This window comes from Corvus cornix, chromosome 5 (genome assembly GCF_000738735.6).
Source record: "Corvus cornix cornix isolate S_Up_H32 chromosome 5, ASM73873v5, whole genome shotgun sequence".
Classification (NCBI taxonomy): Eukaryota; Metazoa; Chordata; class Aves; order Passeriformes; family Corvidae; genus Corvus; species Corvus cornix.
In genome coordinates, this window is record NC_046335.1 from 10,604,733 (window position 1) to 10,631,788 (window position 27,056).

Here is a 27,056-nt window from a genome sequence, read left to right on the forward strand (position 1 = left end):
TATTTTTGAAAGGAATTTGTTCTACAAAGTTTAGATAGTATTTCTGTACCAAACATTTAATTCAACAAAGAATTGGTTACATCAAAAGTGATTGGATTTGAACAGAAAGTAAACAAAAATGCATATTCAATATAGTTTAATATGTATTTTCTGAATTAGAAATATCACTTTCTTGAATGAGAATTTCTAGTGTAATGATCCATTACTCCCCTCCCCCATCACTGAATTACATTATTTATACATATAATACAGAGCCAATTGCAGTTGGAAACAACAATATTAAAATAAATGTTTAATAGATACAAAGGATCTTTTCTCCACAACATAGTTTTTCTGGTGTCTGGACACCAATTTTAAAGTAATTCTCTATTAGCATTAAACTATTTAAGTGCAAAACAATTTTGTTTTAAAAAAATCTATGATTGCAGCATCCATCTTCCTGAAAAACATTTTGAAGCCAGAAAGTAATGACTTTCATTTTCCATGAGTGCATTCCAGGCTGTCTTCTAGCCATCTCTGGTTAAAAAAATCAGTGCAAAATAAACAATGGTGAAGTACTAGTTTAACCATTGAACTTACTTGAATTTAAGAAACATATCTTATTTTACACTATATATATATATCTTTTATTTATATATTTATAGAGAGATTAAATTACACTGGACTTAAAAAGTATAAAGAAAACAAAAATGTTACTACTTTTTCCTGCAGCACCAAAGGAAGCTTTTTGCTTTTTCTTCCATGCAAACTCTTCCTTGGGTGAGCAGCCTAGCAGGATCAGCTGTAGTGAGAACTCCTTACATTTGTCCTTTGCAAGTCACTATGTGATTCACATAATTCCATGTTTACACTCTGCCACATTATAATTTGTGATGCTCTTTGCCTGAAGAACAGCTCCTGGTTCCACTGTCATTACTTCTTGTCCTGTGTTCAGAGATTTGCTAGCAGTAGTGTGATGGCTATACTACAGTTCCACTTGGAGAATTGGCCTGGTTTTGGGATGACAATAAACCCTGCAAACAAAGCAGTTTACATTAATCCAGCAAGAGAACCTGACATGAATTTTATAAAGTTCTTAACCTGAACCTACAATAAGTACAATTGATTTTTACAAACACTTGCTTACTTCAGACATCCTTCTCTCCTACAAAGGCTCTAAGCCACCATGGTCTCAGCCAAGCAGCACACAGAGCTCTCAGGAAGAAATGTGTGCGTTTATGACATGGAATGGATCTGATCCCAGCATTTGGTTTAATATACCTTGCACTTGGAGTCATTGTGAACTGTGAAACTTTAAAAATCATACACCAAAGAAGTGATCAGCATTTTACTAGGGTGGTGACAAACAAACCTATTCCAGTATCAGTATGTTTGACACCTGACCTGACACAGGGAAATGCTCCATCTCGTATATGTGATTGAGTATTACAAGCTTTGAATAGAAAAATAGATTGTCTAAACAAATACTTGTTTTGGTAATTTTAAAACAGAATGAAACGCTGACAAGAGTTTAGTAAAGATTTTCCATTATAATTTAAGTTCACATTCAGGAAAACTTGTTACCAGCTCTTTTAACTACCGTGCCATTCAAATCAAGAGACTTATCTCACATGCAGCCCCACGACTGCGTGGTACCCCTCACTACACAGAGGCTGCTGCTCTGGATTAAGGCAACTACACCTTATGGATTAGACCTGTGGGTACCAATGGACGGACTCCAGATTTATACACAGTAGCCCATTTTTAATCATTCACATAAAACTTGATCAGGCTTATTTAGGAAAAGCTTAATGTCAAAATACAATTTAGCCTTCTTAAAAGGTCATTAGTTAGTTCTACGGAATGCCAGCAGGCCAAGGAGCATGCTGGCAGCTGGAAGCACACTGGCAGCTGGAAGCACACCAGCAAGTATCCCCATGCAACTCCTCACCTTGTAGGTATGATAAATGCACTTTCAGCAACTCATCTAAGCAGCTCCCAGCTTATGTTCTTACCTCAAAATTAAGATCCCAGGACTCAGATCCATCAAACTAGACAAGATCAGGCAGCAATTAGCATACAAGAATCATGTTACTTCAGAATCTACAGGAGCTCTTTCACACTTGGATCCAAGAACTGAGAGATCACGATGATGGAAGTAAACCCTGACCTCAGACCAGGCAGAAAGAGGGGAAAGAGGGCCAGATGGACTGGATTCAAGTCATCAAGTTTCTGTTACAACCAAAGCCCTTTTAAAAAACCATCTGATCATTTCAGACACATCATGAATTTGGATAGTTTGCAGGATTTATGGCAGACTCTGTGTGTATATTTGCACATGGTCCATATTACATTTATAGATAACAAAGCACATGGCACTTAACTTGGTGCCCTCCACAGACCACCTGAAAGAACCTGAACACCTTTAACTGTATTTGTTTATGTAGGAAATATCTGATTCAAATACTGTTGAGGTATACTGAAGTGGGTTGTTCTTTACACTTGACATTCAGGATGTGCAAAGATCCTGCCTATTTCATGAGAACAAAAAGTTTCCTAGCTATTAGTTAAGGACTAGATGGTGAAAGAAGGCAGAACTTTAGAGCAAACAAGCCACTGAAGCACTTCAGAAATTTCTACCAGGGAAGTTTTGTTGGAAAATGACAAGGTTGAATCAGAATTCACTAGTTCATTACTGAAGCTTTCTTCACAAGTCTGCTTTCTTCACAAGTCTATTAAATTCAGCAGCAACTGGAAGGTCTTTCTTGTCAGAAGATTACATCCACTAAGCAACTTTGAAGTACCCTGGAAAAAGACGTCCAAAGGTATTTGTTTCAGTCTTAATTAAATCAGCAATCCAAACTGTTCATATGCAAATATGTGCTTTATAAGCACACAGAAAGCTCTAGGGATGGCATAATGTCAGGTCTTTTTCAACAGGCTCATAACTACCCTAGACAGAAGGAGAAATAAGCACTATTCTAGTATTCTATATTCCAATACAATTCTAGTATTGGATTTATGCTGTAACACAACCAATTGTTGGGAAACAAAATGAAGAATTATTTATTTTCCTAGGATTCCTCTAGAAACTGGCAGCACATACTAAAATTCAATGTGGTGCCTTATTCCCTGTGAACTACCAGTCACTCTAGAATACAATTTCCAATACTAGGAACAAAGAGTCAGTCCTTGTTCCATCTTGTAGGCTGTGAATGCTCCCTGCTTTGAAGAGCAGCAGTGCAGTGCAGATAGCTTTCAGTGACTACTAGGATTTCCTTATTTCAGTCCTTGCTCTGAATTAATTCTGCAACTCTGAGCAGGCAAGCCATGGGAACACCGAAGTGGAAATAACCTCAAGACCAATATCCTTGTGCTCCTGCGGATGGAAAAAATGTATGCAAGTACTGCCTCAAAAGTTGGACTAGGCTATGATGGCTGTTCAGAAATTCACTCCCATGGGACAGACCAGAAGGTTTTTGAGTTCTTCCAAGTCCCTGATTTCAGAAGACAGATGTTCATACAAGAAAAGCAAGAATATGAATTTGTTTTTTAGGCACATAAGTTTCACTGAAGTGGTAGTTCTCAGTGGGTCCTGATTACAACAAAAATTCTACAGAATTTTGCCATTATATCGGAGCCTTCCAAGCAAGGCTATTCATGAGGTTGTGTTTGGTGTAACATAGGAAACCAATATAAGAAAAGCAAGTGAGAGCTAAAATAAAGTTACTGTTTTGATACAAAAGTTCACCGTAAGAGTCTCATCTGTGATACAAAGGGTGTGGGATTGGAATAGGTGTAGTTACATTCTCTAGAATAATATGATGGGTAAGGTTATGAAAATATATAAAAAGCTCGTGCCTGTAAAGAAAGAATAAAGCCATTGGAGTGCAGTGCTTTTTGTGGTGGAACTACCAAGTCTGGTCAATCAGGTGGGAAAAGATGGAACAAAAGCTGCAGCAATTTATTATGGCAACAGCCAAGCTGGCCCATTTAACAGCTGTGACAGGAACCATGGAAGAGCAGAGCAACAACAGCTGCAGCTCTGCTGTGCAGTGCAGCAGCTTCAGGCTTAAGGACAAACAGATCCCACTGAGCAAGCAGCAGGAACAAATTAAGAGACCGCTCAAAGTTTTGGAAATAAACGTAGTGTTTTATTAGCAGTGGTATTTCGTCAGCATATGAGTCTAGCAGGCATGGGAAACGGAAGAGTTACAAGATCCAAGACAGGAAATTTAGTAAAGTAATGTTCATCTCAACCTCAGAGAGGGTCCTCCAAATAGCCACTATCCCATCTGCCTTCTTAATGGGACACTCCACAGCTGAGCGATGCAGCTTTCAGATGGGATAATTTTTCTTAAATCAGTTAGTGCTGTGAATATTGAACACAGGCTGCTTCAGCACTAGTTGCTAGGGCTACCCTGTTTATCGATGCATTCTCTGACTTCCTGAAACACAGGACTTTGCACATCTGGTAAAAATAGGCTGGCATGGGTAAGAATGAAAAGCCGTAACAAATACAATCAGGAAGGCCATTTGCACCTGGGCTTCGTGGCACTCATTGCTGGGGTCTGTTCGCTGCAGCAGCATGAACACAAACCCTCCTCCCCATTTATGAGATTGTGAGGAGAGGGGTGGGTATGTTTTTAAAAATTCCACATATAATCCAGACAAAAGTCTGGGGCGTTTTTCCAAAGACATGAAACATAAGGTTTCAAAACAGAAACAGATTAATCTATGAATGATCAGTATGTAATTGCTGTATTTAAAAAGAAAAAAAAAAAATCAGGAAGATACTACAATACTAAGCAAGAAAAAAAGTCAACAGTAACTACTGAGTTAATATTTTCTTAATTTAAATTAGAAGAGGTTTAATTGGAGACAAAGCTGCAATCTACATAGTTTCACTAATCTAGGTAATAAAGGGCAAGGAGGACACAGAAAGTGCACGTCTCCTTCAGGGAAACAGCTCCGCTGGCACTCAGAACATGCTGGATGTCAAACTGCTCAACTTTCTGCTTTCTGGTTTGAAATTGAAAAGTAGGAAAAACAAAGGAAAGGGTCCAACATAACAAACAATCCCATGGAAAAAAAAAGAAGTCTCATAGTACACTTCACTAATGCAATTAAACCCAGTAAAATATGGCTGAATTAACAAATGCCCATACAAGAATGGCACTGGTTTGTTAAACCATTTTTACAATTGCCAGTATATAAAATAATGGGAAATTATTATTTGAAAAATATTCCAGGAGTAGTTTATTCTTGTACACAACTGTGATATTCCTGGAGTAATCAGGGTTACAAAGTAATCTGGACTGACACCTTTGCTTGAGGAAAGAGCCCATGGTCCATTATGGTGTTTGAGGAATAATACCCCAAAACCACAGAGAGATTTCTCACATTTGTTTAAAATTCTGTAGTTAAATCAGCTGAACTGGTTTTAAGATTTGCATGAACAAAATATCCAAGTTTCTTATCCAAATGAATAAGCATTTACTAGCAAAAGTTTCTGAACTGCATATAGTCACTAAATCAGGTATTAATCTCTAATGGAGTAATAAAATTAATTAACTGAAAATGCTCAGGAAAGCACATGCTGTACAGTCACATAAAATGCTACAGAGCAGTATTTCGTATGGGATTTAGGGTGATACCAATCTTTACACAGTTTGTGTATTTGCTAAATGGGCTTTTAAATTTTTATTCCATTTGCCTTTTTTTTTTTCTCTGTTCTGCTAACATTACACAAAAGTATAAAGGCATAAACCATTTGACACCAGACCTTATAAAAGACTGTAGCAGCTTCAGGGTTTCACTTGCAACTTCTCCTCTGTGTACATAAAGGAGTTTTTCTCCTAACAGAGGTCACTGTCAACAAAAAAACCAAATTCAAGGCCAGTAGAAAACCATCAGAGTAACTAAAATCTGTCCAGTGGTACTAGGTAAATGGAAGATAGGCAGGTCCAACAGGAAGAAAAAAATTAAGATGCAACTACCTGTGTGCTTGAAAATGCAAAAAAGGCTTCTGCCAGCAGAAACCTGACCTGGCTTGAATAGGACCTTAAGCTTCATTCAAGTAGTAAGGGCTCACATGCTTAGAAACAGTTGTTTCTCTACTTACCTCGAACTACAAAAGTCAGTAAGGAGTAAAATTTTCAGTTTAAAAAATAATGAAATTGAGATAAACCAGGAAAAACCGCAGGGAAAAGCATATGACTTAAGGCAACCCCATGTGCGTTAGCTGTAAAGTTACTGTGGTCTTAGCAGAAGAAAGGAGCCAAATGAATTTGATAAGGTTGATCAGCACCTACCTAAAATTCAGCTTCAAAACCCAGAAAATAACATGATCATACAAGTTATTTCCTTGAGAAGTTTGTGCAATACTATTAAGGACAAGTAAAATGACACCTTCATGTTTCAAGACATCTTTTGCCAAATACCTTCTCTGACCACAAAACCTGTGGAAGCTGGGCTTTGTTTCAGACTCACACTGACTGTTGAGAAACTGGTTGGACCAGCCAGTTCTTGCATCATTTGATATAACTGAATGTTCCAGAAGCTTTCAAGCAGATTTTATTTTGTTCCTCTGCTAGCCCCTGTCCTTAAATATACATCTATGTTCTATGTATAGATCATCACAATGGTCAATCAATACCTTTGAAGCACCACAAAGTTCTCAAGTTTACATAAGATGATTCCCTCGGCTTTAGTCTACAGAGTATTTTTGCATAAGAGATAAACAAGAGTCCTCCCACACTCATACTGGAGCCAAAGTAACTACTTTTACACTTAAATTCCTCAAAAATGCCTCTGAAACACTTCAGTAAATAGCACTTGTTTGGCTCTTTCTTTGGTTAACAAAGAATCACTTCTGCAAGGGTGAGACAATCCCTAACCCCTTAAATGGAAGGGCAACATCTTAAGTCTTCACCTAAATTTGTTCCAAGAAATTTTGCAGCCTAAGTTTTGGACTAGTTTAATTTTAGTTCAGATGAGTTTTATTCTAGACTAGTTTTTTCTAGACAGAAAATGCTTGTATCATCTGTATGAGCCATATACTTGGGGCTGTAAATTCAGCAATCATTAGGTAAACATCAAGATCTAAAGCTGGAATAAAGAACATACCCTGCACCAGAGTCCACAGAGGAAAGAGCTCCTGTAGAGTCCTAGAAGGAATGACGACACTCTGCCCCAGCTCCTACCGGACAGGTGTGCAGAGATAATCTAGATACAGCCATGTCTGTGTTCTGCTGAATCTGAGTTTAAACAAGTTTGAAAAGTGGTTTGGTAAGTATTCTGTTTAATGTTACTCTAGTCCTAAAAAAAATAGCTACCATGAGACATGTCCTTATCAGCAAGATTTAAACATCAAAACATCTGCATTGTCTTGAGATGAATTGAAACATTTTCTCAGAGCAGGTTACAGATGTGATCAGCTTCTTACTTTAAAGCATGGCAAGTTAACAGTTTTGTTGTTGCCATTTGTTCAGCACAGCGCGAGAGCATAAGACCACCTAAGCACTGCAAGTTAAAACTCAAATGTGGAAAGGACTATTGAAAGTTATCTACATTTACAGTTCAATCACACATTTTTATTTAACATCAGTATACAGAGGACAACCCCAGCAAGTTATTTTGTAATGTCAAGTATTTAGTAAAGTTCTTCAGCTGTAACAGTGACAATAGAACAGCTAAAAATAAGCAGTATGAAACAAACATGATCTTCTTAAAATTATAAATATACCAACAATACTTCTTAAAGCTTAATTATTGCAACAGTTAAATTAACAATAGTTCATGTTAGAAAGGCTCTATGAAATTTATTCAAGTTGTCAAGAAATTAGATGGAAGTGTAAAAAGGAAATACATATGAATTTTACTTCTGATTTTCACTAAAGGTAGTCAATACAATTTTGTACAGTATCACCTAACATGTCAATCTTTAACAAACTCCAGTATACAGAATCATAAAATGCAGAAAAAATAGTTTAATCTTTACATGTAAATTGACAGTAAATTAACTGACACAAATTTTATTATTGTAACATAAGCAGGCCAGCATTTAAAATATTAATTTAGTAGTTTTATGTTGTTAAAGGGGCAGACATACACAGTCATTCCAAGTACATACTCAAATTTTAAGAGGTGATAATTCAGAACATGGGTTTTCTAGAAAGTGTTTAGTAAAAGTCATGTTATTTCCTAATCCAGACATCCTCATCATAAAGCCTTTACAGGGTTATGATCTCTCTTGGCTTTACTGGAGCCACTTGTCACACCTCCTCACACACGCACACACACATACCTTGCTATAAATATCACACCAGTGTACTCTAGGTTTAATTCACCCTGATAATGCGGGTATGCCATGTGCAACTTTGCTATTGCGCACATTACAGAAAGCTTCAAATTTTAGCATGGTAACCTGAAGTCGTATAGCTGTGTTTCAGTTTAACTATAATCATCCCTGAAGTTTATACAGATACCGTATCACGTTGAAAGAAATCTATTTGATAGTACTTAAATACCAGCAATTGAACTTCAATTGTAATGATGAAATGCTCCTTTCCACTGAGGAAGAATTAGTATGTATAGCTGCTCGTCTCACTCAAATATAGTACATGAATGTTTAAGTACTTTCACTAAAACAGAAGTCATACTAAAACATGATACTGTACTACAATTGTAGTTAACTAGAAAATTCAAGGATGTTATAATTTAAGTCTAAGTTTTCCTGTACAATAAGTCAAATAAATAAATTCCATGTGCATTTGTTTTACAAAGTGGTAGGATGTTTCTCTTGCTAGGTTATACACTGCCATTTCACCTGGGGGTACTTCTGGCCAATCTTACCTTGAGCTTTCTTACACAGGGAACTCATCGGCAGCTTCCATTCACATGAAATGGAGTTGCTGTACAGACAGTGAATAGTCAGTTCCAAAGTCCAACACAGAAATCACGTAAGTAGTTACTCTGACCACTGAGTTCAGAGAAAACTTACTTTGCATATCCAAGTACCACTTTGGGTTTTTGGTGGTTTTGTGGGTTGGTTTTCTTGGGTTTTTTAAATTGCTTCTGCAGATCCTGTAATTCAGTTTGACGTAGCTACAAAGACAGTGCAATAAAGTTTACTTTTGTTCCTTCCTAATTCTTTTCCTGTGTTTTCAGATTAATCCAACAGTTCTGTAATCCCATTTAGGTTTCCCATCAGGGCCTGGGAAAGACAGGGGTGAGAGATGACAGCTAATTGTCACCATGTTGAGAAGAAAAGTTCATACTCTTGTTAAGGCAACCTATTTTTCTTACTGCCCTGAAGCTTCTTTCAGAGAAACTAGCTAACAAAAAAAAAAAAAAAAAAAAAAAAAAAAAAAAAAAAAAAAAAAAAAAACCAAAAAAAACCCAAAAAAAAAAAAAAATTGAAACTAATGAACCCTGAGCCTCGTCCAACTTGTTTCTAATTGAATTTTGCCATTCACTTCACCTCACTGACTGGGAGTTGGCAGAGCAGTTCTGGAAGTGCAATGCAAGAACAGTACATCCCGTGAGGAAGCTCAAGGTATGATTTTGTACGCACTGAAGCAGTAATTTGGAAAATTTATGAACAAACTCTCAGGACACTGTCAGCACTATACACACTATCGACTATCATAGGGATCATGGCTGAAGAGACACTTCTGGATTTATTTTCCACTCAGGGCAGCACAAGCCCAACCAGAAAAATAATCAGAACTTGTCATACACTGTCCACTTATCCAGCGTGTTTTGATGGCTGTTGGAAATGAGAGGGAAAGGTAGCACGGGCTCAGTGGAAATTACATTAGACACTGCAAGCCTCCTTTGCTTTTCCATCCAATTCTTTCTTTAGGCTGGCAGTGGCATTAATTTAATGAAGGCCTTTTGAGGCAATGATGGAATTAGCAGTAAGATTCAGAGGCTTTCACTCTATAGAGTTGGCAGACAAAAAAGTGATGGAGCTTTAAGATCACTTGGGGAGCCATATGTCAAAGGAAGACTAGAAATAGAAACTTTAAAGCCCACAGTAATGGGACATCCTAGGATAAAACAGGTGGTGAAACAGAAATGATGGTATATAACCCAGTAAGAAAGACATCACCATGAGTGTTTTATACTTTGACAATTCTCATTAAATAAAATTAAGTGCTTTCCTATAAACAAAAAGGATGCTCATAACGTCCTTCTGGCACAAGTATTTTCCTATCAAAGCCCTGTAAACATGCCACCAAAATTTAGTTTTTACCAGCAGAGTGAGCTCACTAGAAATGCAAGTGAAATCAGAAAAACAAATTAATCTGAAAATTTCTAAGTAAATACATCCTAAAGAATATGGCATTTACATCAGTGTGCAATATATTAATTTTGAAAATGATAACTTCAGCATGAAAATTACTTACCTGTAGTTAAAGTTTTCCATATTGGCCAATACATAAATCCTGATTTTTGGTACTGCATACTTTATCTCTGAAATATTTGAAATGTCATATTCCAAATCAAAGTCAATACACAAATCTATTTAAGTTATACTCAGTCTAACAAAACCCACCTCAGCCACTGAAAATAAATGTGACAGTGTAGTGTTTAATAGTATGCAAAGGAGTTTCAGAACAAAAAAGATAATGTAGCTCACAATAGCAATCTGAGGCACTGCTGTAATTAACAAGATGTGAAGTGCACTGAGTCACAAAAGTATAACTGCTTTAAGACTTTCATTTTGAGCAAACATTTTAAAATTTATTATTTTGAGGAAGTGCTTTTTTTTTTCCTTAAATTAATGCTGGGTTTGTAGTTCTCAAGCAAAAAAATACTTTTAGGTAATACCCTCCTCCCTTCTCCCATAAAGGGGTTTTCACTTTTAGGTTTTAGATTCAATCTTTAAATATGCATTAAGATGCAGAGCAGACACAGATTTTTATGCATATCTATGTTGTGACAAATTTAGTAAGATCTCAAAAAAGTCTATATTATACAAACAGTTTTAAGAAAAATTACTGAGTTTTACTTGCAAGTTTATAGCAATGAAGATGTGGTATCTAAAGATATACAGTACCTCTACTCCAAAAGTCAGATTTATGAACCAAATGGTTAAAACCTAACGAACAACAATTTCATTTTCATTTAAGTTGCTCGACATGGCAATATTCGGGTATTACCAGATCATTTCTTTTACTTCAGGTGATAATCTACATCCCCTTTCAGAAATTTTCACAGAAATAATGGTCCTTTTTCCAGATCTACTCTGGAAACGTTTTCATAGTTGTATTCCTTTGAACTGTTGCTGGCAGGCAGAGCTATTGTAGCACGAAGTACTTTTTAATGTAAGAATCACCACATTTAGCTTCAGTCAAAATTTAGCTATCTGTACACTGGACAGAAGAAAAATAAAATTTTATAGGTGTTCAAGTGCATCAACAACAAGAGTGAAAACTAGTAATAGACTAATGTAGGTTCAGCTGATGGAACAGATGCCATCAAAAGCACGAGCTTGTAGTGGTTGAGCTGCCTAACAAACCTAACAGGAACAGAACACTGAGACTACTGAGAGAAAGCTTGCAAGATTTTCCCCAACTTAAATACATAAATCAAAATCTGGCTAAAATTAGAGTTCCTTGATAATACTGATTCACAATTCAAGAGCATAAACTACAGTCAGTACAGGGCTCACAAATCTGTGCATAAAACGGCTGATGTTTTAATAAGTGGTTTCACATTAATGGCAGGCCACCACAGAAAAGTATGGAGGAATAAACCACTTTGGTTTTAATTTTTTCAGAGGCTCAAGTTTCTCATTAGACTTAGAAGCAGCAGCTTTTCATAAGCTACTCTCATTGGGAGTGCTTATTTTGTAGAAAACATTAGAAGGCTTATAATTATTTTAGTGTTTGACAGGTTTTACTTCAATTTTTACATATATAGCTTTCACCATATTGTGGTTATGCTTAAGTATAAGAACACTGATCAATAGTTTAGATGCACAGTATTTATTTCTTCTGCTGGAAGGCAACTATATTTAATAATTGTATCCAAGACACTTCAAATCATTCAGAAATATGGCATGCAGTATCCAAAAGTATGGCTCTGAGGATATTTTTTTTACATTAAGCATAAAGAAATTTTATATTCAACATTCATTATATTTCAAGAAAACTATCTATTCAGAGTTCTAGTTCTTTGATGCAGCATTAAGGATTAAAACTTACCACTTTACCAGGCCTTGCCCATGTGCAAATAAATCCCTCCTGACAAGCAGTGACTATACAGTCTTCAAGAAAAATTAACACAGTCAGTCTTTCATGTGCTATCTTTTTACAGATAAGAGGCTCTAACAAGGGAACATCTTCCATTCGGGGACAGAGAGGTGTTCCCAAAGTTTTAGCTGGGTCCGTTTTGGTTTTAGTAACTAGGTTCAGTTTGTCACTGCTCTTGCTAGATATATGTCCCATGCTATGGTTTCTCTTGTGGTCTTTTTCATGGTGTCTTTCCTTCCGATCGTGTAGCGATAAGGTTGCAAATTTACTAACACCAGAAGCAATGGCACCATCCATGACACTGCTTTTACTGCCAGCATTTGAGACTGCAGAGTGTGGAAGGCTGTTAGACCGTGGAAGAGGAGGGGGTACAGAGTTTCCAGGTGTTGTGATACTGTTTCCATTACTTCCTGGGTTAGTTCCACCACTTCCTGAAGGTGGACTTGTGGCATTCATGACATTTGTATGTGTCCTCGCTCTTGAGAGAGGTTGGTGGGGGAAGAGGATATCTTCTGTAAGATCCCACAAACAGAGCTGTGTGTCCTGGCCTACTGAACCAAATCTATACGTTACACTTACTGGACGACTGTCTGTAGAGTTCCTTTTGGATAGTCTAGATTGCGTGCTATTTGCTCGATCTCTGCCAAAATGAAGGTCTTGGAAATCCTCATCACTTCCGCTAAATTCCATTGGGTCACTCTCTTCTACACTAGTGGTATATGGATCAAACGCCACGACACTGACCCACGATTTATGTCCGTGGCCTCTTGCTATAACTCGACAGTCCATGAAAGACCAAACTGTCACCAAGTCATCCTCTCCACCTGTCACTATGTATTTCCCATCAGGACTCCAACACACACACAGCAGTCCTCCAAAGTAGCTTTTCATTGTACCATGCAATTCCACTGAATCAAAGTTAAACACACGAAGAAAACCATCCTGGCTCACACACGCCAAGAACTTCCCATCAGGGGAAAAGGCAAATTCATTCAGGGCACCCTCACCTACTGTCCATTTAAGCAGAGGGTTTCTTGTGGATTTACTCTTGCAAGTGTGCACTGCGAAACTCTCTCCTTGTTTAAGTAGCTGGTAGTGCGGGGCTGTGGTACCACAAGTGTGCTCCACGTTATACAAGTACATATTGCCACTGGAATGAGCTACTAGGAAAAGGCTTTCCGAACCTGGTACCCATTTTACACAGGTTACTCGGGACTTGTCTATTAGTCTCTGTGAAAAACAAAGAAGATACACATCAGAAACTCCGAAAATTAAAGTTTTCATGATTAACTGTAAATCTGAGCTTGCAGGGGGATGAGGAACAATACTCAAATAAAGTGAACTCAACTTTCTAGAGAGGAACTATGTTACTGTATTTGCAAAAATTTATCAGGCAGTAAAGAGGAAATTATTTTCAAAGTGCTATCAAAGGTTATTATTATGGTCCAGTCACATTCCACAAAGACCATACTTCAATCAAGCCAATCTGTTACGAATCTAAAAGCAGTGCTCTTCGGTTTACTTTCCCTGTGCAGGTTTAAGAGCATGAGAAGTAAACAAGAAAACACTGAATGAGCTGAAGGGAAAAAAGGCAGTTAACTCATCTGTATTATACAGCAAACAGGTTACAAATCAACAACAGTAAATTTAGGCTCTGATTTTATCTGAAATCACAAATAAAATCCAATCTCTGAAAAAAGCTCTACCAGCTTTTACTGATTCAGGAAGCAAAGGCTGCATACACAGTGACCCTGTTATCATGGGGCTGGAAAGTCAGTAGGTAAATGCACGTGCCTGGGTGAATTCACAAGGCACCATGTACTTTTCATCTTGGAATCCCCAACCTCCAATTATTTTTCTTTCAATAGCCAAGGGCCTGTCAATACTCTGTTACGATTTGATTAAGCACTTTCCTTTAGAGCAAAACATTTTAGTAGAGTTCATCATTGTAAAAGAATGGACACACATTGAACAAACATTCCTGGTCATAATGTCTTCAATGGTCTAAGAACTGAGAGGTAAAGTTTGACTCTTGACTACTGTAGTCGTGGTGGACTTCCACAACTTACCACGTTGGCCATGGCACCACTGAACTGCAACTTACAGGCAAGTAATTCTTTACAAGCACATTCAAGATTTTTATTTGGCATATTGATTATAAGCAGAAAGAAGAGCTGAGCTACACAAAAGGCAAGAGTGCAAATATAGAGCCTAAGGAATACCAGAACAAGTTACAAAAGCCCTAAAATCAAAGAAAAAAGAACCCCCCCAAAACCTTGCTGTGCTGTTTATCACACACAAAAACCTCAAACTAAGGGACAATACATCAACTGTTACCTGTTCTGGAACTGTCACTGGAAAGCAGCACCTGGCCATTTTAAATTACACTTCTGCTGCTGTCAACCTCAGAGTAAAACCAGAAAGTCTCTCTCCTGTAATTTCTCATTGGTCAAAACAGCCATGCTGTATTTGAGAGCTGAGAGGTGTAACTAAATATGGCAAAGTTCCCTCAAATGGGGTAGCTTTAAAATAATAAAGTCTATGATTCTGTTGTGATATATTAACTAGTTTGTCATGTATTCACTGATATATATCATGCACATCTCAATAATGATGGTATCATAAACATTAGAGAGAAAGTTACCTGGCACACACCAGGAGAACATGGACAGGGAACACCAGCCCACTGGTTTCCTGTAGGCAACAGTCTTCTCATCACCAACATGGCAACAAAAGCAAAGTTTCTTGTTCTCTTCTATTAAAGCACCTCAATCTGACATACAACCTCTACTCATAACAGCACCTGCTCAACTTTTATACCAGAAATGGCACTTTATGTCCATAACCATGCTGGGCTACGTGATCCTAAATACTGCAAAGAAACCCTGCAAACCTGATCTTTACTTCAAGGACGCTGTGAAAAAGAGGTTACCATTTGCAATGAGAGCAGATCAGCTCAAGGAGACAAGATGCAGAGAGACTTTAACCTGACAAGTACAAGTAACTACAACGCATCCCCTTTTCAAGATTAAAACTAAAGTTACAACTTTCAGGAGTTTTAAAAGCTTTCAACTGGGCTCACAAAGTTCTGCAGCATAACAAATCCAGACCTGCAGTCAGTAGGAGCAGCAAATGCATTACAAGAATGGACTGAATGCAGTATCACCAAATCAGTGAGAGAGGTGGGATAAAGAGCTTATGTTCAGTTTGATGGAAGAATAGTAAGTGAAGAAGCTTCAGTCACCGGTCAGAAACACGAGCCAAGGTTATCTTGGTCATGTTTTGAAGAACTTGAAGGGACAAAGTTACAGGCGCAGGCCACAAAGGACTGAAAAATCTGAGGCAATCAAAGAATTTGCATTAAGGTCTGACACAGCTTTGGCAACAAAGATACAGGACAAGTTTATTAGGAAAAAAATTGCAGCTTAAGGCTTCAGTTTAAATTTTAGAAAGGATTAAAAAATAAGATGAAAAAGCACTGGGTTGTTTGATAATAACTAACTACCGCCTGGAAACAACTGGATCTGTGAGGTATACTTGGCTGGTTTGGGGAGTAAGAAAATATCACTAGTTTGACACAACTGGAAGGAGTACCACTGTGGATATGGATTTATGTAGGCAGCCACTGCACAGTATCTATCACTCACCTCAGCCTTTAAAGTCCCTATCATCTTCTACATCAGTAGAATTAACAAAAATGAGTAACAAGTTAAGACTATGCTAGGGCTATTGCATTTTATGTTCAACATAACCTATCACAACAGGTTGATTTATTTCATGTATCTCATATATTCTCATTGCTACTCTGATTGCTCTACCACAGCTGATAGTCAAAGCAGAGCTCTGGGCTAACTGAAGCACCAAATTACTCACAGGACAGGTGGTGAATTCTATTACCTCTGGCATGAGTGCTAGATTTGTAGAACAATGTAAAAACTCATTCAGACCACCTTATGCCTCTGGTTATTCTTAAACACCATCTAAACTCAATATATTCAGAACCCAACAGGCACCTTCATCTTGAAGCAAATGAACTGGTTTTTCTCAAAGGAACTATAGTTCAGCTACAGGAGTGGGAACTACTCTGTGATATGAAACCAGCTGTTTAGAGTATGTCTGCTACTCTTCCTAATACTTACAATATTATCATACAAGAATAAATAAGACTATTTGGGGGGGGGGGGGGTTGGGGAGTGGTAGGACAATGCTAAAATTAACATTTCAACTACCAACAGACAAAAGATTCATTGAAAGATTCTCCAGCACTGTTTCCCACTCAACACAAGCAGAGAGAGAGAGCAGTCGGGACAAGGCCAGGTAGGAAGAAAAAGGGTCCTCTTCTGATCTATATGTAGCTACTTTTAGAAAGCTGAGGAGGAATTACATCTAATTATAAAACATCCCCAGTGAGAACAATACTTCAATCTTCTTTGCACAAGGAAGGAGCAAGGCAACACATCTCTCTGAGGCGGGAAAGGTATACTTTGAAAGCTGAGCAAGTTTTAACTTCATTTGTAAGATTCTAATACAGATTTGAAATTTCAAAAAAGAAAAGAAAAACAAACAAAAACCAACCAAGGGACCTGCAAACATCTCTACAGAGCTGGATTAAAACAAAAAAGGAGCAAAAGAACAACCCCCAAAAGAAAATCACCTCCCCTAGACCACCCAAATTCCCATAGCTTATCCCCTGCAGAAAATGCTGTCATAAGTTGTCCCACTTACCAGATTTCTTTCCTTATTAGCATCTGGACACTTACTCTTCTAAAAATGTCAATGCTACCAGATATTGAGAGCCAATGGTCCTGTAACTTGGCATTAGTGCCCCCCATAGTACTCCTTCTATCTTTCCTTATTGCATTGCAGCAGAAAAAGCAGAGGGTGAATTTCCTTCCGAACATCACATGGCCAAGACCTCATAAGCCCTCAGCTTCTTCTGTGCGCTCAGCTTTATATCCTACTCTTATCCAAGCAAGCCTTTAGGAATACTTGATATAGGCAGTCTCTGCTGTAATGTCCTGACCATAAAAATTTGTATTTTTAACTATAATATATTGTTAAATAGGGGCTTAAAAGTCTTCTTCACTGACAACCAGAAGCCTCAGAAACAACTGAATTCAGAGCACACACAGCAACATTTAGATTTGTAGACCTTACTTCCATCAGTAAACGGCCATCAACTCTAGTTACAGTATTACCCAAACTAGAAAATTCTAATTTTTACTCTTAAACCCCACAAGATGCCTTTATCTTTTCAAGATTAATACCATTTTTGTGTAAGCATTCCAAGCCAATGGAACAGCTGAAAAACAAAGGCAGTGACTGAACAATAAGCTACACAGGAAAATGGAGCCACATCTACTGAACTTTGAAAATCTAGGAACTTCAATATGACAGATACATTGCATGCAACAATATTAAGATTTCTACTTACTTCCTCATTAAATAATTTGCTAGTTTCTTTTTTAATAGGGTCTATAAGTTGGACCTGGCCTGCAGAGAAGCCCACTAGAAGAGACACACTTTCTGCTGTGGCTGTTAAGTGATTGAAGTCATGGCATGTAGGCTGTGTTCCTTTGTATATCCTTTTGTCTATTGGTTTACTCAAGTCCGCAGCCTGCAAAGAGAGCAAACAGAATTCAGACAGTTTATCACAATATGTGCACATAACCACATCTATTTGAAAATAATGTTTATACTACACAACAATTTATGCAATCACAAAACCCTACTTTTAAAAAGCAGCTCTGCACTTATGAAAGACATCCAAGATCTTATCAAAATGTTTCTCTCTTTGTATTACGCAATATTTATGGTTTTCACATTTGCTACAAACTACACCTGCCCTTGCCTTTGCACCTACAGCATGTGACAAACCAATGACAACCACTCAGTAGCACGAAGGTTCCTGTGAGCCCTCAAGATACCACAAGGCTTCTCCTGACACAAGAGCCATCACAGAGACAAGGTATATCCTACTTTTCTAGTAGCACTTTCTCAGTATTGAGTACAACCAATTTTGCATTAAAAATACCATATTCTCAATCACACAATTCTTGAACTGTAAGTCTATCTTTTAACAACAGGCAAACAAATGATATTGTTCTCCATAATCACAAAAAATGATCAACCAGCTCCTAGGAGAGCATTTTCTAGGAACAGTGACTCAAGATACTGATACTTTGATTATAAAATACATTTTACACCACTGAGCTACAAAGTAATTTGCTTCTGAAAACAGAATTCAAATATAACTCAGACAAAATAAGTGCTAACAAAACTGAGGAATTTCAATATAAACAAATTAAGATCTAGCACTAAGTGTCAGAAGAATCAAAAGGAACAGAAAAGCAATTTAAAATGCCCTCTCAGTTGTGTCACCCGTGTTTATCCCCATATCACTTCTGAACAGACAACTAAATCTTTCATCATCCAGAGATTAAACCCCACACATTAAATATGCAAGATCATACATCAGGTTCAACCTTGTTTTTTAACCTCCCTATTTACTAGGTTCAGAGTCTGTAATTAGAAAGCTGCAGATACTCAACAGTATTACAGGCCTCAGATGTAGCTGTGATTTGGGGCTCGAATTCTAATTTGATATCTACTTTTTCAGTATATTTAGTCAGAGGAAATCAGGCCAGCAATAAAAGAGAAAGTAAACAAGCTTCACATAAAATAGAATTGCTCCAGAGTATTAAACCTTAGAGGACAAGGTCGGAAGAGCAGCAGATCTTTGGTATTCATAGAGTTACTCCAAGAGAAACTAGACCTGTCAGTAGGGAAAAATCCTAACTAGCTACACAGGTGAGCCATTTCCAAGGCAAATTTAACTACAGGATATACATGATAAGCATATATACACAACAATATTAAAGTTGCACTTATGTTTTGCAGCATGTATTATAAACCAGTTTAATCAGGTGTATGGCCTCTTGATTAAAAACTCCAAAATGAAATGATGTATTACAATTTCTTAAGTCAGCAGACTAAAAAGTTACTCCCCAGAGCCCAGAGATCCATTATAAGCTAGAAAAGAGTATTACCAATACCTCTTCAAGGAGAAATTAAATAGAATACTATTCTACTGGGAGATGGCAGGATAATGTGCATGCCTGCCACAGAGCATTCCCAGGCTGATGCAAATCTGGGATTCAAAGCTGGAGATCAAATCCTAAAGGCCTTGCTGTTAGGTCTTAGACTGTGTAACATTCCATTGTCCTGTATCACTACAAAACAAGTGATGTCAAGAGAGAACTCTCAGAATTGGGGTAGCATTTCTATCTGGAAGAGCAAGCTACACAAACACACAGATGCATCCTCCATACTGCAAATAAATAGGGAATTAGAGCAAACCTATGAGACTCAAGGTTCTGTCCTCTGGACAAAAGTTGCAGCAGGGCTCAATGCCCAAGAATGAAGATCCCTTCTAAAGTAAACTTGGCCTGAATCATACTGAATGATGAAAGAACCACAGACTCTCCCAGCCAGCAGAGGACACAGGCATTACCACCCACCACCTTCTGAATCTTCACTGTCCCTTTAAGCAGCAGAGTCAATAGGTGGCTATGTTCAAACTATTACCTTGCTCTTCTGTCTGGGTGAGGTTTTACATCACTAACTTTTGTTTTTGTTGCCCAACAACTTTGGTGTGAATGAAGTTCCCCATCTCATGAAATTGTGTGGTAACAAACCCAGCAAGACATGAAATTCTGATAAATTAAATCTAAGCACAGACTTCACTGTGCTTATTCTAGCTGTTCTCTGGGAACCTGATGGCAGTGAAAAGCTGTCAGAACTTAATGAAGTATAAATAAACTAATTCAACCCAGAATTAACCAGGCTTCTATTGATAGGGATGCCATGCCTTTTATTTACATGCAGCTACTGCTTTCAGTTATAGCACAGTTGTCTCATGGAGATAAGTCAAATCTACAAGCACTGAAGTACTGCTTTGGTCTAGATCTCTCTTAGTTGAAAGAGAGTAGAATCAATGGGCACAGGAACTAGGAGACATTTTCTTTATTTCTGCATGGTTGAAGGTTGCTATCGGATTTTGCTATAAACAAGAAAAGTGCTTACTCATAAAATTCAATCTTGCCTGGGACTCAGCGTTTCATTAGCTCACCACTAAGCCCATTTGCTATTTTGTGCAAGATGTGATTCTCAAGAGAAAAGCTTTTACATGAGATCTGAGTCCATAAAAAACTGTCAAATCCTAGGATTTGATGCTCTTTACTGAACAAGGTGATATGAACTGCCCCCCTCTTAGAAGAATGGTGATGTACTTTAAAAAAACCCAGAAAGATCTTGGGACTAAGTGTTGCCAGACATGGAGGCTAAAAGCACAGGGCAGGCACCCTCACCATGGCAGCTGGCAGCAAGCTATTTGCACACTTCCTGTCCCAATGCCTTTAAAATTTTCTTCTGAAAAACACTCAGCACTATTCCAGCCTGTCCACTTTGAAAACTTACTCAATTGTGGATGATTCATGATGAGAGCAACACTTTCAGTAATCATGACTGAAAGCAGAATGGGGCAGCTGATGCAAGGGAAGGAATCAAGACCATCATCCCTTACCTGTACAAGCCTTGAAGTATATCCCAGCTAATCAAGGCTCTGGTACTGGCACCTTGGCCAACTGATACCTGTGCTAAAAGTCTGTTCCTTCCAACAAACAGCGGGTACTGCAAATACCCCCCGGGCAAAGGGACAAGGAATAACAGTTTTTAGGCAACAACAGGAACCTCGCACACCTGTAGAGTGCCAGTGACACAGCTGAACAAAACTGGTATTCCTTGGGCATCAACAGCTTCCAAGTCCTGTCTCTGGACAGATTAAAACTCTACCTTAAGAGAACCTCACACTCACAGAAGAAAAACTGAACATTTAGGTTTTTGTGATGAATACATACTCTAGAAATAAAACATGAGCCATGTAACTGTTTGGGGAACTTCCTAGTCTCATTTAGTTAATTCTCACAGCACACTATTTTAGCAAAATTACTGCCACTCTGCTGAGGAGGGAGGGAGGGGAAAAAAATCATCTAACAGTCTAACAGTAGCCTATTCACCCTGGATTCATGACTTCCAGTAGAAGGGCAGTCAAATGGAACATATTAATCACAGCTTTAACTGCACAAACATTAAGAAGAAAATGGCAGAAAAAACCCAACCAAAAACAGGTAACTTAGTCTGAAGCAAATACCTAAGTATTCAGATTCTGATGTCTGATTCGGATGGACATCAATAACCTTGGTTCTGTAGCTGCATGTAATTCTAAGGTCAAAGCCAAAGATTAATATCTATCCAAAATTTATTTTATTGATCCTAGACTTCGAGCTTCCATAATAAGATTGCCTAAACAGTGAATCACATTATTTTAAGTCAGCATTTAATCACACTCCTTGACAGCTGTTATTTCTTACTGTATCTTTTCTTTTCCTAACTTATATTTGCAGCTTTCTGCAATTTTACTTGAATGAAATGTGTCATATATGTTACAATTCTTTCCAAGCTGAAAACATTGCCAAGACATTAAATTAATTACTTTATTAGTTTATTTCAGGTAATTTCAACTGTATTCATTAAAGGTTTCCTTTAGATACTTAATAGTATTTAATACTACATTTGCCAGGAGACTGGCTTTCAATGGGTCATAGCTGTGAGATTGAGAATATTGAAGGCAAACATTTAATAGAAATTTTACTCCCAAAAAATCCTCTTAAGAAAATCTCTCTTGTCCAGAGAATTAATTGATCTTGAACAGCAGATTACAGATTGGCTATGTATGTACAGCTCTAGTGCACAACAAAAGAGAAGACACAGAACCAAGATGATGTACTTTTGAAAACAATTTCCTCAGTATTTCTGGAGCTTGGAATTCACAACTGATTGCCTGTAACCTGCTATCTCTTCCACACGTTGCTGGTCAGAGATTTTCTGGTCTCTGGTCTAGAAACAGAACAATTTGAGAAAGCTGTGCTTGCTATAATGCTGTACAAGTAACAGAAGAAATCAACTCTTAGAATTATTACTAAGTGAATTTCTTTGAACTTCACAGATGCGCTTTAAAACTTAGCTGAAAAAAGAGGCAAGGCAACCCTTGCTGCAGCCCTTTGCTTTACAGATTCTCCTGTGAACAGGACAGAGCCCTACCTGACTTGCTCACTGCATTAGCAAGGACAAGGAAAACTAAACTTGTTTATTTTTCCTCCATGTCTCTCCTTCCTGCAGAGCTAGACGAAGGACAGAGAACGCTGAGGAACACAAGAAAGTGGAATAATTCTGTAGAATTTTCTGGCCAACTCTGTTCCTTGTTTCTGTACACAAATTTCTGCCAGAAATACCAGCGTCAATACTTCACACTGGAAATTTCTCTAATTACTTTATTACCAAAGGAGTAGATTTCCAGATTTTTTGGTTTTATATCCCAAATACAGATCACTTAATATTAGCAACAGAATAATTTGTAGTTACATTACTGTTGTTTCAAGCTGGTCTGATCTCACAGCTGACCCTGCTTTGGCCAGGTTAGACTGGAGACTCTCAGAGGTCCCTTCCAACCTGAATAGCCCTGGAATCCTAAGCTTAGGATCAACCAAAGCAGCAGCAACAGGGCCACTCCCAGCTTACTTAACAGGTCTGGTTTGCATCTTAAAGGCACTTCAGGAAGCAAAAAAATCTCCAGGAACAAGTTGGTTGTCCTTCCCTATAAAAACCACTGATGTAGGGCAAGAGTTCTGCTTAGTTTGTATAAAATACACAACAGGCAACACTTCCTGCAAGTATAAAGCCCTAACAAAACACTCTTCAGTGCAGCTGACAGTGCCACAGCCTGTCAGTAGCAAACTGGCTTCTACAAATATAACTGCACGTAAGCTGACAGACTGCTGACTTGGCTTTCTCAGCAAAAAGTTTAAAGTCTGACAAGAACTCACATCAGTTCCAGCATCCCTTCCTATTCACAAACCTTTCAGGTAGTGTACAAGTCAACACAAGTTCACTTCAGAAGCCCCCCAGAAAAAATGGTTTAAAAGCTTCTCATCTTTCACTTAGAAAGCAAAAAGAAAATAAAAATTTAGAATTCTCTTCAGGATTCAATAAAAAGCCAGTAGACAATCACCATTTGTAAAGTTGCCCTATTTATAGCGACAATAGGTTTCTTAAATGTAAGGATAGTTTCTTAAATAAATAAGAGCTGCTTTTTCCATACCTGAGTGATGTGCTTAGTTTCAAGGGTTGCATAATAGGTGTTGTGTGTGTACACAGAGTAGTTTTAAATGTCTCCTGAGCCTTGCAAAGCCATTAATGGTAAGGAAATTTTAGGTCTTTATACTGCATTCAATGCACCTGCTTTATATTAAAGTCACATTTCTAAACATCAATAAAAATATTATTTTTAGTTCTGCATTTAAAATTTAGCTGATCTTTCAACTCCATGAATTGAAGCATCAATAGCTTGCCACTCGCAGTACTGTTCCTCATAAATGGGTTCCTATATCTTTGCAGAAGGTTTTTTACAAGTTACAAAGCACTTGATTAAATGCTGAACAGGAACACTTAAGGCATGTGATAGTTTCTAGGATACTCTGTAAGAACAGCTCTGCTAGTAAAACACGGACACCAAGTAATTTTATTTAACCTAATTTTTTTCAAGTCTGCCACACAAATCATCCATAACAAAGTCTTAAAGATCAATTTTGTACAAAGCTGCTTGCAAATTTGGGAAGCTACTTGATATTCTTCTCCCTTCTAGATTTAATTCCCACTTGGGGCCATACGACACACACGTGACTTTTGAAAGGAGAAAAACATTACTTAACAAGATTTAAGCATTTATTCATACAGCTGACAACTATGACCACTTACATTTAGAGAAAAGCTCTAATCCAGATAACTGGACATAAATCCATATTTAGGCAGAGATCAGTGCAGTTTTCTGAAGGATCCAATAAAATAATCATATTCTGTTTCCAGAAGAATTACTCTAAGCACTCAAACAGAGCAAAGAGCATGCACTGGTTTGAAATAAATCTATGTCCTATTAACTGAACTGATGGTTATATAATTGGCAAGATCAAGAAAGTAGATGTGAACACCATAAAGAACACACATAAAGGACTGTTTGATTTACAGCATACCATAACAATGTTAACTCCATTTTAGTAAGGCTATAAACCAAAACATTTCTGTGGTTACAGTATAGATCAGCACATTCTTTTGGAAGTCGTCTAAGGTGAAAGCACTAGTCTACCAATAATTCTAAAAAAAGTACATATTTTTATTTTTAAAAAGTGTTCAAAACCCCAGAACAGCACACTCAAAAAGAAAAAAAAATTGTTTGCAAGTCCCCATTCACTTCACAGGTGTATACAGCATCAATTTACCCTTTGTTTACAAGACTGAGCAAAGGGAACTAAAACAGTACAGGAATATTAACACATTTGAACTACTGCAGGCCAGGAAGGCTAAGGGATGTTGAAACAAGGTTTTGAACCCCTCCACACAAAAATCCCTCTGTCTTCTGAGCACAGATGCTGCTGTTGCTTCCACCTGTCACAACCCAACAGAGGTCTGAAGTCCCTGAAGCTGTTCCTTTAGAAACTTCATGCATCTTCAATTCAAGGCGTTACTCACTTGGTAAAATTTTCACCCATGCTGACACTGCTTCTTTTGAGTGGAAGACCAAAACACAACTTGGGACAGTGCTGTTCAAAGAGCCAGGTCAGACCCAAATTGTTCTAATGAACTGATCATGACACAGCTCTCCTGAGCCTGTCCTGGTCAGTCCTGAGAAGGTCTGAGAGCTTAGCATCTCCAAAAGAAACCCAACAGCTTGCCCACTGCACAAAGTCGACTGGAAGCACTTTAAGCAACTCCAGCAATCTTCAGCTGCACTATAATGAAACCACTAAGGTTCAGGCAAGTGATGTAACACTGTAACTTTTCAAAAGGTGTTTCTTTCTCCATATTTAACAAAGTTAATTATTTATTACACCTGCAGAAGAAAACCTGCTCCCTTTGCTCACTAAAAGCACTTAAAATTACACACTTTACACAACACTGCTTTACTACGAGACAAAAAGAATGTATGAGCTTTAACTTGCTCTTGAGCCTCTAAACAATCCCTCAGAAACCTATACTGAAGAAGAGCTAACAAAAGAGGTATCCACAGTTCCTTTTGCAAAGTTCCCCTCATTGCGGGTGCCAGTTAATGACATGATCAACTCAGATAAAAATTGAGACTATGACTCCAGTGTTATGTGTTTGGTCACACTAAATCTGTAAACAGACTGGTTAAACTCAAACAACTCTGAATAAAGTCACTGTATCACACATTCCCAACAGACATGAACTGAATTAGATGTTCTATTTTGGTTTAAGCAATTAGTTGCCTTCTTTTTAATAGGAAGAAGGGAGAAGAAGCTGTGATATCAGCATTATTGTCTCTCCCCAGTGCCTGGTCTTTTTTTCCTCAACTGTAACTCAGCCTGCTGGATAAAAACCTCTCCAGCAGAAACCTAATTCAGAATCACGTATGTTGTGCATGTGATGCAGACACCTTCCTCCTCTTCTCCCCCTACTCAGCTCTTTTTAAGAACATATGTAAGAAAGAGATCTCATTGTGCAGTTTTAAGTTCAAAATAACGATCTCTCAGGGCTATTTAAAAACCATGGGTGACAGGTCATATTTTATACTGATCTCCCCCTCACTGGCTTAAAAATTAAGACACAGATTTAACAAGTCATAGCAAATACATACTTCATAATCATGGACCCCAAACTGGACTTCTTCTCTGCGACTTTTTACTCCATTACCATTTCTTCAACAGTGGTAGATACATGTTCCAGAAGTAAACTCACGAAGTCAGCTGCATTAATGGAATATTGTCCATCCTAGATTTCTTTCATGAAGCCATTTAAATTGCAAATACGGAAGTTTAATAACCCTTACGGAATTTTTTTTTTTTTGCATTAACTATTGTATGGAATTGCAAATATTGCCAGATTTTAACTCCCACTTCCTGTTCATTATTCACTTATACAATCGAAGCAAGGTACCCTGGTAAGTTAACACGTGGAAAAAAGTGTCAGTTCCAAATTTTGTTCCCCTCTGATTTTTGCTGAACACAGTCTTGTACCCAGGAAGAGACAATGATGTCTAACATTCCTTATATACATAGCACTTACACTGATTACTAGAATAAGCAGTCCTGTCCTCAGTATTTACACAAAAGTTTTCAGATGTCACAATTTTTACCACTTCTCTAAGTAGCTCTGTAATAATACACTTTTATAGACCTGTATGAAGAGATGGACCTACTGATTTATACAATGCAATATGATTTATTCAATTCTTGTTTCTAACATTCTTCTCCATTCCATTTCTTAAATATTTATTAGAACTCAAGTACTGATCAGTTAAGTCAATCACCAACATCAATCCCCTCTTTTTGTGTAGTGCCTCCAAACTGACTCAAGTATCTTCCTCCACTGCATGCTACCAAGAGGTTAGTGGGAACACATACATTCAAGTAGCCTAGCTGCATCTCCCAAGTTTCCTACAGTTGCCTCTTGCCAGTTAGTCAGTCACATCAGTCCACTTTCCACTTCTGCTGCTTTTCCCCTTTTACTTCTTTTCCTGAAGTTACAGATCTACCATAGAACTATAAATTACCATATGTTAAACTTAGTGGGATGAAACAGTTTTATTTACTGTGGCTAATCAGTGGCACAATTCTTCTCTTCCTGTGGCCTCCAAATTCTTATTTTCCTTTGAGTTAAGCCCTAGTATAATCTTCCAGA

At 37.7% G+C, this 27,056-nt stretch overlaps 1 protein-coding gene across 1 annotated transcript in view; it reads right to left on the reverse strand.

Annotated features, from left to right (window-relative positions):
- Window positions 1-119: 119 nt before the first annotated feature.
- WDR20 (WD repeat domain 20) overlaps window positions 120-27,056 on the reverse strand; it is a 45,566-nt gene continuing 18,629 nt past the window's right edge. The window contains exons 2-4 of the mRNA XM_039552958.1: window positions 17,680-17,862; window positions 12,198-13,475; window positions 120-1,013 (exon numbers count right to left, since the gene is read on the reverse strand). Of these exons, the coding sequence (XP_039408892.1) occupies window positions 960-1,013; window positions 12,198-13,475; window positions 17,680-17,862 (1,515 nt within the window). The 3' untranslated portion in view covers window positions 120-959. The remainder of the gene's footprint in view (window positions 1,014-12,197; window positions 13,476-17,679; window positions 17,863-27,056) is intronic.